The sequence below is a fragment of the Mastigoproctus giganteus genome, chromosome 14 (assembly GCF_048544385.1).
Source record: "Mastigoproctus giganteus isolate SK-2022 chromosome 14, ASM4854438v1, whole genome shotgun sequence".
In the NCBI taxonomy this organism is placed as follows: domain Eukaryota; kingdom Metazoa; phylum Arthropoda; class Arachnida; order Uropygi; family Thelyphonidae; genus Mastigoproctus; species Mastigoproctus giganteus.
In genome coordinates this window covers 45,041,277-45,055,286 of record NC_143588.1, presented here as the reverse complement: position 1 = coordinate 45,055,286, position 14,010 = coordinate 45,041,277, and the positions used below count along the sequence as shown (strand labels likewise).

At 32.1% G+C, this 14,010-nt stretch overlaps 1 protein-coding gene across 1 annotated transcript in view; it reads left to right on the top strand.

The window, feature by feature from the left end:
• The first annotated feature begins 8,382 nt into the window (after positions 1-8,382).
• Positions 8,383-14,010, top strand: part of LOC150075100 (homeotic protein ultrabithorax-like) — a 46,235-nt gene continuing 40,607 nt past the window's right edge. The window contains exon 1 of the mRNA XM_090388366.1: positions 8,383-8,791. Coding sequence (XP_090244492.1) covers positions 8,392-8,791 — 400 coding nt within the window. The 5' untranslated portion in view covers positions 8,383-8,391. The remainder of the gene's footprint in view (positions 8,792-14,010) is intronic.

The window sequence follows — 14,010 nt, the reverse complement described above, 5'->3', positions numbered from 1 at the left end:
AGTAATTGCTGATTTTGATGGCAGCAATTTATTTTGTTTACAATTAGTTATGCAAAATTTCTTCTGCAACTCACCAGAGTTCCATGCCAGATTTTCAGAAATTATGAAATTAAGATGTGGGTGGAGAGGGGACCAAAAGGTTTTCGAATCATGAAATTTGGTGTTTATAAAAACACAATTTAACCGTGTGTGAAATTAGAAATTGTGCTGCTTGAATATTTTACAATTCACTGCAAATATAAATTACCATAATAAGTTACATGCACAAATTTTCGGCCTGAACATTTTCTCCATTTGTGGATAATTATTAAAGAATATCAACACGTGATTGATCAATATACGATAATTTCTAGTTAATATTCCAAACTAGTCACTGATTGGCTGTGATATTTATGAAAAAACATTTTAGCATAAGAGATAACAGAGAAAAATAATGGCCCAATCATACCATAGACACAGAATGCATAAAAACTGATATTGGCCCTATTAGAACCAAATTACAGATTTATGTGCTTTCCACATTTTGTACTGTTCTTTGTATACTATCTAGGATGGAACATTACAGATTTTCTTATTCCTTTTTTCTGATGGAACATATTTTTAGAGATTTCTAAGCATTCAAACCTGGTTGGCATGATGCAAAAACTTCTGGGATATGTTTAAAATGCAGCTAATTCTTATCTTGGGATTCATGTACTAAGCCTACTTTTAACCGCACGATAGAGGCAGAAATTCTTTAAAAAATAAAAATCAGATCTAAGTCCAGATAAGATCTTAAATGTTATTCCAGTAAGTATTATGATGTGTACCTGCTATGACGATTTTCTTTATTCTTTTTGTGAAATATTCTTTAAGTTTGCACAATACGTAGTCTGGTTGAAAACACTCTTGGTTGATCTGTGTGGACAGATAAAAATAAAATATAAGTTACATTTTGCTTTTATTTATGCACACAAAAAATGTATATTTTTATTAATTCGTGAAAAAGAGCTGTTCAATTATATTTTGAGTAAACAGTAAAATAATAAGCTGATCAGAGAAATAAAATATCAATTATCCATAGCAATTAAAAAGTTCCAACTAAACTTGCTGACCAAAGCATAATAGTCAGATTTCGTTAATTATTTCGCTTCATTTAGGCTGTAGAAAATGCTTAAAAATCATCACACAACGTTGCCTCTTTGATAGAATTTGAAATTTGATAGAATATAGTCCTGCCAAAAGTATGAGGATACCCAACATGTTGAACTTTAACTTTCCCCCTAATTGAAGACTGTTCATGGGTGAAGCATATGCAATAAATTGAATAATAATAACAATAACTTCTGGAGTCATTAACTGCTTATCTATCGAATAACAAAGATGAGTTATATATAAAGTGGATAGTCATTTATATCAGTAAAAGTGAAAATCCATTTCCAAACATACAAACAAGCGATGAATAGATATCCTGGTTATGAATTTAGAAGTCTTGTTCATGATGTAATATACATTTGCAGCTCAACTGCCTTCCCATGTGTCGTGACCAATCTGCATCATCAGTCCAACAACAAACTGTGTTCCTACCATTAGGGATAATACGAATCTTTCCAGCAATATGGTGAGGTGCCTTATGCTGCTGTTTCTTACATAGAGACATGAAATTGTTTCCGTTCAATAATCCAAGAATTTTTAAATCAAAATACGTGTGCATCATTAACGAATACTGTATTCCTAAGCAGTGTAAGTGGCAGCCAAAAGAGGATACTCCAACTTACCATTGAAAAGCGGACAAAGATTAAAAATTCTCCAGCTCGTATATAGAGGTCCCTGGATCTCTCTCTCTAGAAACAGAACCTGGAGAATTGTGATTTTAAATTAATTATATTTTCAGAAATGCTACAGTAGATTTTTACTGAAGATGGCATAACTGTACTGCATTACTCTTATGTTGTCAACTCGTTCTTACTTGCTGTAAGCAAGCCACAAACGGTTCGCTGTTGAGGCAGTCATCGCAACCATCTTTGGGTTGTTGCTAAATCGTGTGGTTTCATTGCCATCGCTTTTTGTAGTCATTTGTTTTACACATCTCCCTACTGGTGCATGCTTCTAGAAACTAAAAGTTTCCATAGCCACAAACTCCATCACTTGGACATGGTTTCTAATTCGATAGGTACCGATCTTTCCAATTAGAAGGTATGGTCTTTTGAAAGTGTCAGACAAATTTAGAGACGCCCTTCATGTAAACGAAGGGCGTCTCTAAATGGGTCGGTCTTTGGCGTGGACAGCAAGGTCCCCTCCGGAAACTCAAGTTTTTGTACAGCAAAACAGGCAAATCGACCAGAGAACACACATAATTTATGGACATAATACACATGGACAGATAAGTGAGTTCTTAGGCGATCCGAATATGACACTTTGTTTTTACAGACATTCAGAACAAATTAAATAAAGTAACATGAACAATATACAAAAATCGAAAAAAGCCACAATCTCTAAAAATCTGCATACCCAGTGAATATTAGCTCAGCAGAAATCAAGGAGATCCAAACCATTTTGATTCAATTGAGTGGATGCTTAAAGATTTGATTTCTTAATGCTTTCATTACCTTCGTCATAATATTGCCTTGCTGTAAGTCATATTTTTATATTATTTTCTATCGCTGCTGTTGGGAATCTTTCATGTTTAGAACCTTACTAATCTTCCAAATCTTTCTTCAGATGATATTCGCTATCAGTTTCTTCATTCTTCTTTATATTCTCATTTATGTAATTAAATAATATTAAAACTACACTCCCTCATCATCAGCATTCTCCAGTCTCAGTATACGGATAACTAAAGTTCAATTTGAACAACTACCTGCCTCCTCTTAGACTGTAGTTCATTTTAGTCACATGAGCATAATTATTTGCAATGATTATAATGTGGACTTAAGCCTATTCTTACAGGAGTAAGCTACGTTTTAGAAAGCTTGCTTTTATTTGTTAAAATCGATATTGTTTTCACTGCAGGTAGAACAGTTCAATACACAATCATTCCTCTGGTACCTATTCTTCCTTCCATGTGCTACTAAGCAGATAGAAGGAGAAATTTTCACCTTATTTCTAACGTTATCAATCCAATTACTAGTCAGAATGTTATTGTTATTTATCTGTCTTCAATTCAAAGTTATTTGATTCAATTTCTTTCAAAGGACAGAAAATAGTATTCCGTTAATTTTCCACATTTAATTTTGAAGTATTATTTTTCAAAATACCAGTTTCCTTTATTCTTATCTGTTTTACTTTATTAAATGTCAACGTACTTGTATCACCTTAACGTAATTTATTCAGTGCAAAGAGACAAATACGTCCTACGATAATTATATATTTGCTCAGATGAAGTCGATGATACTTCCCTCCTCTGTATGCATCTCAACTGCAATTCAGTTCGCTATTTTCTTTATACTTCTCTCTGTTTTATCATGTTGTCACCTTTCAGCGATCATATCTTCCACCTTCCTTCAATTTACCTTGACCTCCCATCATTGTTATCAGCAGTCTTATCGCCACATACCAGGAGTGAATCATAATGGCTTCTGCAGCCATAAAATACAAGGATCCATCTTCGAGCCCAGCACGGTAAACAGACAGAAAGTGGCATCCATTTTGATCGCACAGAAATATATTAAGGAGGTTTCCTCCAAGAGGTTCTTTAGATAATTAATAATTAAATAATGATTTCTGTGTGACTAAAGACGCCAAAATGATCCCTTCTCTTAATTTTCCCAGGTTGTCTTTGCATGGATTCTCTTTGATATTTATCAAATATCATTATTAACTTGTAATAATATTAAGTTAGGTACGGAAAAAGACAGTTTGGTTTATTATGACAATGTTAATTATTAAACTTGACTAATTAAATTTTAAGACAGAAGCCTCAAACTATGACATTCTTTAGTGCAAAGGCATCATTGCTATATAGTTGAATTTTAAGACAAACCGAAGTTGGTAAGAATCATTATTATAATATTTCTTTGGAGAATTTCACAATATGAGTTGTAATAATGATGCTTAATGTATAAACTTCGATTTATCTTCGAATTCAACTATCTAGTAATTGATGGATTTCAACTAAAGAATGTCATAATTGTAGTTTTATAAATGAATCTTAAAATTATCAGAAAATGTTTCAAGAGGAAAGGTACCTTTACATTATGAAATTAATCCACGATTAATAGCTATATTTAAATTTTATTTTATTTAAATTTCTACTGAATTAGAACTATTTTAAAATTATATATATGTGTGCTGCATACATCAAACATCGATGAATTAATTCTTTTTAAAATGATCAGTCAAGAGGACATCCAAATCAGTCTAAAATTGAGCAAGAGCATTTTTGAAAATAAAAAAATCCAGAGAAAGTTTGAATAATTTGATAATCAGTAAATTTTGCGTAATTTTTACCTAACGAATAAATTATGTATAAAGAGAGATTTTGCCTCTTTTTTTTCTTTTAGTTCTAACTACAAATCAACAGAAATTTTGCGTAATATTTAACAAATGGTAAAACAATAGAAATTCGGTGTAATTTTTTGCTAGCGATATATGAAGAGAAATTGTACCTGATTTGTTTTTCAGTAACAATAAATCAAGGGAAATTTTTCTTAATTTTTGTCAAACGATAAATGGAGAAATTTTTTCTTAATTTTTGTCAAACGATAAATGGAGAGAATTTTTTCTTAATTTTTGTCAAACGATAAATCAAGAGAATTTTTTCTTAATTTTTGTCAAACGATAAATCAAGAGAATTTTTTTCTGATTTAGTGAAACTATAAATTAAAGTTTGAATCGGTCTTGGACTCAATACGAGCCCAAGACCCAACACCCTCCCAAAATGAACACGAGCATAAGAAATCGTTTCAGATGGGATCGCTACTTTTATAAGTTGGATTGCAGACACTTAAGAACCTAATGATGCATGAATGACGAGAAGACGATTAAACTTGGTCACAGATGTGATGGAAAGCGCTTGTGGTGCCTTCTTTATGGAAAGTTATGGCAAGCACTCAAAAAAAAATGTCCATCAATCACGGGCTGCCAAGACTGTCAAAAACAAAGTTTCATCTGTATTTTCTGAAAAAAAAAAAAACACAAAATGGGCAAAAATTCAACGAAAAAGTAATCGAAGGAAGAAATAGTAAACAGGATTCGGTTACTTGTGGTGGTTTGTTCTTATCGCCGTAGACCTCGCGCTGAACGTCCTGATCGTATAACCTACTAGCGTTGTAATTTAAAACCTCTTAAAACCGGCACTAAAGGTACTCAGCAGAGAGACCTCTTAACGGGCAAGTTATGTAACTTAATTGCTTGTTTATTGCGTTATCAGTTTATTTTATGGTTGTGAAAACGTTACTGCTTTCGCCCGAACTCTCGGTTAAGCTAGAATTCTCTCGTAAAGGATTTGAATGCCAAGATGGCGGCCACGACGGTATGCTTCGAGCAAAACGCCTAGGTCTCCAAGGAGACGGAAGATATATAGCTCCCGGTAGTTAACCGTTGTGGGTGTGTCCCACGTGGAGGATTGCCATCTACACAGCAGACCGTTGCTGTCAAAATCTTAAAGAAGAGAAAAGATGAAATCTGGCTTCTTCAGAAACACACTGGTACATTTATTGAACTGCTCCTTCCCCTTCCCCCAACGTCGCGCCTTTCTCTTTCTCATATTCTGTTATGTCATATTTTGTTCTGTCTTACTTCTAGCAAGTGCGAGAAAAATGAAATCTGGCAACCTATTATACTTTCCACTTATTTTGATGGTCCCAAATGGTATAACCGTTGATCTATCTATATTTTACTTAATTTAAGAATTTAATTAATTAAGTATTAATTTTATTCAACTACAGACGTATATATTTTACGTTTTGTTTATCAGTCTGTATTGTATTTAAGGCAAATAATCATAAACTCATTTACAATCATCATCATTCAGTCTTTAATGATTTTCAACTTTTAAGAAAATGAGACATCACTTACTTGTAATTCTTTATCTCAGCATTCATCCATCATTTGTTTTATTTATTTTTTTCTCTCGAGAAGTTATAATTTCCAACGATGTGTACTTCATTATTTTCAGAATGTAGGAATTTTTTAGAAATTAGGAGTAGCGTTATCTGACCTGTAAAAGCAACACACAAAATGAAAATATAATCTTAAAATACTTATAAATTATATAAATACTTATTAATTAATTATATCGTTTAAATATACATTTAAACGATATAATTAAATTTAGAATAGATTTTCCAAATGGGGAAACAAAACTGTTAATATATAAAAAAAAATAATTGTAAAAGAAAATAACAGCATAAAAGTATTTCAATATTAAAACTTTGCCTGTGTCAAATTAAAAGTTTAACTTTAATTTACTTTTAATTTTAACGCTGTTTTAACTCTCTTTTAACGCCATTTTTCTTTTAACGCACTTTTAATTTAAATGCCGAATCAATTCTTTTAATTTTGGCGCAGAATCAGCTTAATTTTTTAATTTGAATTTTTAAAAGAATATTTATAATATTTTTAAAAATATATTAAACTTCTTTAAAATTTTTAAAACATTTTCACTGATCATTAGGATATTATCTGAAAGTTAGAAAAATTATTAAATTCACTTTGAAATTCATATAAATCAACAATTTGCTAATTAACTTGGTTGACAGAAACCAACAACTCAAAAAGCAACTTTAAAATTTAAATTTAACTATAGAATATCGAAATTATAATAGATTAATCTTAATATTCGCGATGTATATTTGTTGTCTGAATTAGTAATTAATATTAATTTTTTTTCAATTTAGTAAAATAATTGATAAACATAAGTCAATGCTGTTTGCTTATTGAATATAGAAGGAAGAATTTGCAATATTTAGATGCACAAAATAAATTTTTAAAATGATAAAAATTAACTTTTTGGAATTCAAAAAAAAATTACTAAAAATAGGAAATTTGTGTTAATCATGTAATAAATCCCTTTAACTTAATGAATATATGCTATTCATCCTCACTGCCACCTGTTATTGATTAAATTATGAATTTGATATTAATTTTATTTTAATTAATATTAAAACTGTTGACTGTTTGGCATATTTCATAAATAACGCAATATTCCATTTCATTTTTACATTTTTCTCTTTGACATTTAATTGCCTCGATCATTCTATCAATTATTCAAAAATTAATTAAACTTTTTGCTTTTTATTTGATCGGGCATCCCATTCAAGATTTGTCTTAGGCAAAATAAAAATCAAAAACTTTTTTCCTATCTTTGTACGCATGCGCAACTCTTAAAGCATATTGTTGATTTATCATTGCTTTTTATCACGAGCTGCTTTATTTTTATCTTCATGTTTATAATATAATAAGTTAATATTAATTTGTATATCATGATACTTTATAAATATTAAATATTGTCTTTGAGGAAATTAAATATAGGAAATTAAACAGTGATTATGTTGGAAAGAGATTTTTAAATAATCTGTAATTTATTACTATAGCAACCTGAATAAATTTTACACTTAGTGGCAGCTGTTCATTAATGCAGTACTGTGGCAACTCAATATTAAGAGATAAAACCTTTAACTCTAAGGACATTTTCGAAAAAAAGATTCTTTAAGGATCTTTTCGAAAAAGCTGTTATGAGAGCAGGTGTGTTAAACTTTTCTTTTGCAGTTAATTAAATTAATTAATCAATTATCATACTAATTAAGTAATTTTTCGAAATTTATCATGCGGATCTAGCAATCATGAGATTAGTGGACATCTCAGTGGGATAATAATCTTAATTAATTTTAATTATACCAAAAATAATCGTAGGAATAACTTGATTCTTAATTACACTTATATAAGCACTGGAATAGTATCCACCTCATTCATTCTTTACCCTAATACCCCATCGATCCAAATTAAAGGAAATAAACTCTGGCTTCCTCTTATTTGACACTCAAAAAAAAAAAACTTCTGGATATTTTAAAAATTCAGCTGTTTTTCCCGGAAGTTAGTTCCTCGTATCGCATTTATGGGATGAAATGCTGGACCATGTGCTTTTAATGAAGTTGCCCTGTGTGGCATTCAACATTTTGATTCTTTAAAAATCACGCGGATAGATGGCAGGCAGTGATGTCTTTCGTTCATTAAAACACACGGTTGTCTTATAAGAAAAAAAAATCTATCCTGAAGCAATGGTTTCTGTTCCTGACGGAAACGACGACTCATTGGCTGCCTACAGCCCTGGGGCTTGTGATTGGTTTGCCTTGTTTACGCAGCCAGCAGCTGATGTACTCTAGCCATTAGAGTGGGAAGCCATACCCGGAGTGTAAAGCTAGTCTTTTGAAGATTTGTAGAAAATTATGATGTAAAATGAGTTCCAATTTTATGGACACCTTTCTTGCAAATAAGTACACGGCCGACGGTGTACCGTCAGCCGCCGCGTTGCAAGGCTATGGCCACCCGCAGCATAGAATGTACCCGTACGTCTCTCCTTCGTCCTCCGTGGCGGTCTCAGGGACTTTGTACTATACTTCAAACGATTTGGCCAAATCTTGCCGATACTCTAGCGGTCACACGAATGGATTAGACGCTGGCTACGGTTTCAGTCTCCAGAACTGTGGAGTCTCCAACCATCCCGCTGCCCCTACAATTATGCCCCCCTCACAGTTCCTTCCACACCCGAGCGCCGACCTCGCCTCCCCACTGTCCTCATGCTCCCAGCTCGGATACCGACAACTTGATCCAATTCCGGACGTGCCCAGATATCCGTGGATGACAATTGCTGGTAAGGATTGCTTTTTCTCCCCTCTCTCTGCCTCTCTCTTTCTCTCGCTCTCTCTCACTTTCTCCCTGGCTCTTTTGCTATCTGTATCTTTCTTTCCCGCGAGAACTTTGGGGGCAGATGGCGCGTGCTAACTGCGAGTACCCTAGTCACTTTCAAATGGCAGTTATAACAAAATGGCCTCCCTTAGGCCTAGCGCTGGTTTCCAGTGGAGTACTAACTGACAAATTTTAAAACAGATAAGTGCCTTTAAAAATTTCCTAAAATAGTAATATATTGTATTTTATAATTCCTTTTTTTCTCTTTTCTTCATCGTGGAAAGTATATTTCAATTTATTCGTATTGATTGATGGTAATTTCGACTTTATTTCATTTCAAAATTTATGATGTTCCTTTGAAGTATTTCTAAATACTGTCTTTGATGTATGTAGATTATTTTGTTTTCTTATTGTGCAACTGGTTTTATTGGTTCTGGAAATGGTTCACAGTCAATATTTTGCCATATTTATAATTTTTTCACTGATAATTCGAGTATAGTAATTATGATATGCATAAAGGAGACCTTTCAGAAACCCAATCAAAATTCTGACATAAGTACAACCGTCCATTTAGTAATTAATTTAAAGAAAAAGGAATTTTCTCTACTCTACAAAAGCTAAAAATCAAGTGGAGGAGAAGAAAATACAAATTAAAAAACTGTATATACGTTATAAATTAAAATTTTCTCAATATATAAAAATGTCATGTGATTAAACACTTACAGAACATAAAAAAGTTAGTCTTAGTTCTAAAACATGGTTAAAGTCAGTTGTAAAACATGGTAAATACTTTAGAAATAATTTAAAATATTATAAAACAACTTCATGTGAATAATATTACGATTTTACTGTTGTATATTATTATACCTAGAGTTATTAATATTTAATGATGCTGCTATCAGATGTTAATGGTGAAACAATAGCACCTTGTGTTGTTATCATAAGAGATCATCATAATCATAAGAGATCATCATGATATCATCATAAGAGATATATGTGGAAGATTTCTGTAGGTTATTTTAATTAGTTTTTAGAACAAGCTTGTTATTAGAGTATAAAATGCTTTTAACTATACTTGTAAACTCTCCATGCTTTTAACCCTTTTTGAATATATAGGCCTAACTATATTTATTCTGTTATTAAACTACTAAGGCATATGTGATATTAAACTAAAAATCACAGGATTTTAAACACTACAAGAGATTGTTTTATGCTGAAGATTGTGTTGAAGAATGCCAACATTCTTCAATAAGAAGAGAAAACCTAAAACTAGACTCAGACTCACAGACGAAAAATTACTGGATTTATTTGTCCCATTCGTATCCAATCCACTCTTCAAAATATGCATATCTATAATATATATGTAGATAGTATTTAAATAATGAGCTGCATATATTTGATTAAAGATTTTATTGGAGCAAAACAGATAATATATCAAGGTTTATTGGGTTAAGATTGTCTTAATAGCCTCAGCTAATCCACTTTAAATATTTAATAAGTAGACTAAAAATTAAAATTAAAAAAAGGACACTAAAATGATGTGTAAATTAAGATAAATGTAAGCGTAATACATGTTAATTGAGTAATGAATCGTACTGCAATTAGTCAGACCACACCCATATTGTATCCCTTTTGGGCGTGTTATGGGAAGTATAACAATTTGCATGACGTGAACATAATTATTAATTGAACTCATTTTTTTAACATAAATAGAGTGAAATATTATTAAACACACCGTTATATTATGTGAAAATATCAGTTATGGTTTATTCATAATTAATAGTCAGTTGAGACATTAAAATTCTTAGAATTTTAATGTCTCATTTTCTTCACAAAGCTTAGAATATTTTATGGAGCTGAACATTCTGTAGAAATTCAACGTGCTTCAAATATTCAAAGTAAAAATTACGTTCTTCAAATGTGAATAATTCATTTAAAGAAAAATTATCATAGCAACTTTTACATAGAATAAGCTTGCCTATTAGCCTGCCTATTTCTGTGAAATAGGCAGGGTAATAGCAGTACAGCAGTGAAACTTGCAGTTGTAATTAGACAGTGTTTTAGCGTTATCAGCAAACAAGTTTGGCAAATGAGTTACTGCAGAATTTCTATGAGTGGCAATGTAAATTAACGGAATGATTTATTTAGCAAATACAACCCAATCTACAAAGTAAATTAACAGCATATATGTGCACGAAAATCCATTCGCTAAAGCGATATTCTGAATTTGAATTGTCCCAGAGACAGCACAAGAGCTATTTATAACATAAATAACAGATGTAAATAGCATCGTGCTATAATAAGGTTAATTTATAGGGCTTCGTTATGAATAAATCAGCCATTTATAACACAACTCTATTAATTAATGTGTACTTATAAATATTACAGAAGGTAATTTCAGAATACGTGATAGTGAATATGCTTTGAAAACAAGCAGGAATAGAACCATTTGTATAATGAAATGTTGGAGTATAGAATTAAACCCTTCCAGTGCATTGCAATTTTTAAAACAATATTTAAGGAAAATAATGAAATTATGAGATTAAAAATTGTTACCGATAAATTCAGGATAAAGAATGGATTCATTTAAACACCAGCGAAATAAATTAGTTAATAGTTAAAAGGAGTAGTTTTACGAAAGAGAAAGCCATCATTGCACAGTACGAATGTAAAATTCCATAGTAGGCTTTGTTTTCTAGCAGATAAACCAGATTTTAATGTATACATCGGCCAAATGTGTGCAGCATTTTAAATGCAGGCCACTTTTGTCATAACAGGTGGTTTAATGCCATATCATTCCCAGTCTGCTTCAACCTTTATTCTGTCTCTATTGTGTCTCTCTCTGAAAGATATATGCTATAATCCTCACGTTTTATTTTTAATGTTCATGAGACCAAATAACACATGTAAGTCCTCCAAAAACCCTGTTAAAGTATAAAAACTTTTCCATTTTTAAAAAAGAAGATGGCGAATTTTCTTATTAGTCAGATTATAGAATCGAACTACTATTTATGTCGGTAGTGTCTCTCGAAATTTGAACAACAGCTTTTAATATTAAGTTTTGTTTATCATTCTTCTAGATTGATACAAGATATTTAGAGACCACATGACTGAAGGAAGAAATTAATTTTTCACAATTACTGAAGAACTGAATTCCAAATTGAGTTCTTGTTTGGTTATTTCCCGGTGCAAAAATACAGCGGTGTCCAAAAGTTAAGCAACAGCCACCACAAAAAATAAAAGTTTCAAAATGTACCCATATGTCAATAAATACTTAAGAAGGGATGATTTGATCTCGATAACTTAATCTGATAAATTCCTCCATTCCTAAGGATGAAATGTTTCTTGCCTTGCCCTAAAATACCAGTAAAGTCTCAACCGTCTGTGTTAAAAGTTGCCGTTCAAGTCGATGTGCAATATAGTCTCTATGATGTTGTTGTTCTTCTTGTTGTAAGGTTTAAGGAGCATCAGCGACTATATATCAGCGTGTATATTGTCTGTAAATTGCGTGTGTTCTGAGGTCTATTTTCTGTTTGCTGGATGAAAAACCCGAGTTTACGGGAGAAAAAATCATGCTACCTCTCCTGAGACCGATTAACTCAGCCAAGTTGTGAAAAAGGCCCACAAAAATTCCTCCCTTCATCGACGGGACTCTGTGACGTCTTGAAAATATAGTGATAGTACTCTGAGAAGTCATCCTTGGATGACTTTGGACAGGTCTTCCTGACACGTTTTCTGGTACTTCTAGTATCCTCAGTCACCTTATCACACAGCAATCATAACTATTTTCTTCCACTGACTGGTTGGATTTTCTTTCCTAATCCTTTGAGGTGGACAAGAACAACAACAAAAAAAAAACTCCCCTGCCCTTTTTCTATTGTTCTATAACTTCAGTCTTCCTTCTTATAGTCTTAGAAGGCTATAAATAATACAAAATTTAGCAGACCAACACTAGGCAACTTGTCATGGTTGACCTTACAGTTTGAGAGATCGAAGACTTTACGTAATTTTCATACCTGGGCTATAAAAAAGGATATAATTCCTCTGTAGCAGAGGGCGGTTTTAAAGAAATGTCATGCAGATTGGTTTTCAGTCCATTATATTTGTCAAATCTTATCATAGCAAATCATAATGAAATTATTGTATATTATTCACTCGATGCTGAACTTCTGGACGCCAGTATATTTATGAATGGAACAGGCTTGCAAAGAAGGAAGGCGGAACTCATGTTAACAAATTGATATAGATATATTTTTATTTATTTTTAACTCGTTTGGAGGGGATATTCATAATCCATTTTATGAGCATCCCAGTGGAATACTTCACTTGACTTTTAGAGTCTCACCCCTTACATGAACCATAAATTTAATTTGGATCGGATTATAAACACAAGATATACCAACGGATGATGCTCCTAATAACTTTGGGAAGCAGCTATTTTTTTAGACAGTGGCTTGGTGAGTGTTAAGTTCCAAAGTAATCAAGGGTAAGAGGGGATAAAAATCTCAGCGTCATTGACGGAATTTGAACTGTATACTACTTGTACTACTAGTGAGGACTTTTAATAGTAGGTGCGAACAGAAATGATTCTCTATAGTTCATGAGAAAGAAATTTGTTCTAACTTTACACGAATAATATGCTACTCTCCCTTCCCCAGACCGGAGAGCAAAGAGACCTAAGGAAAGTTCAAAGGGAGCGCAGAGCTCAAGAGATGTCAACGGTCCATAAAGTCCTAACGTGTGTAATTGTGATGGTCCTTTTAGAAAAAATTCGGGGATCCTGCTCGAAAAGATATTTTTGGCTTTAGCAAAACTGTCATCTGAGTGGTTTGCGTCTTTGAACAAAAGTAGCTTTAAAAATTATGTTTAAGTTTAATTTTATGTCTCAGAGACGAGTTTCATTAACTATCAATGTCTTATATAAATACAGTAATAAATGGTTAAAGACAAAGCGACGTTTGGCATCTTGTGAGTCGTATATCATTGGTAAATTTATCTAAAAAAAATGAAAACTCAGCCTCATTTTTAATTCAACTAGAAACGAAAAACTTGTTTGCAAACTTACTCCCAGATATTTTGGACATCATCGTTATTATATTTAAGTTTTATACTTAAGTTTAAAAGTATAAAACCATAATATGTCTGCTTGTGACAAGGTATTGCAGATCAGTTAATGTTTTTCAA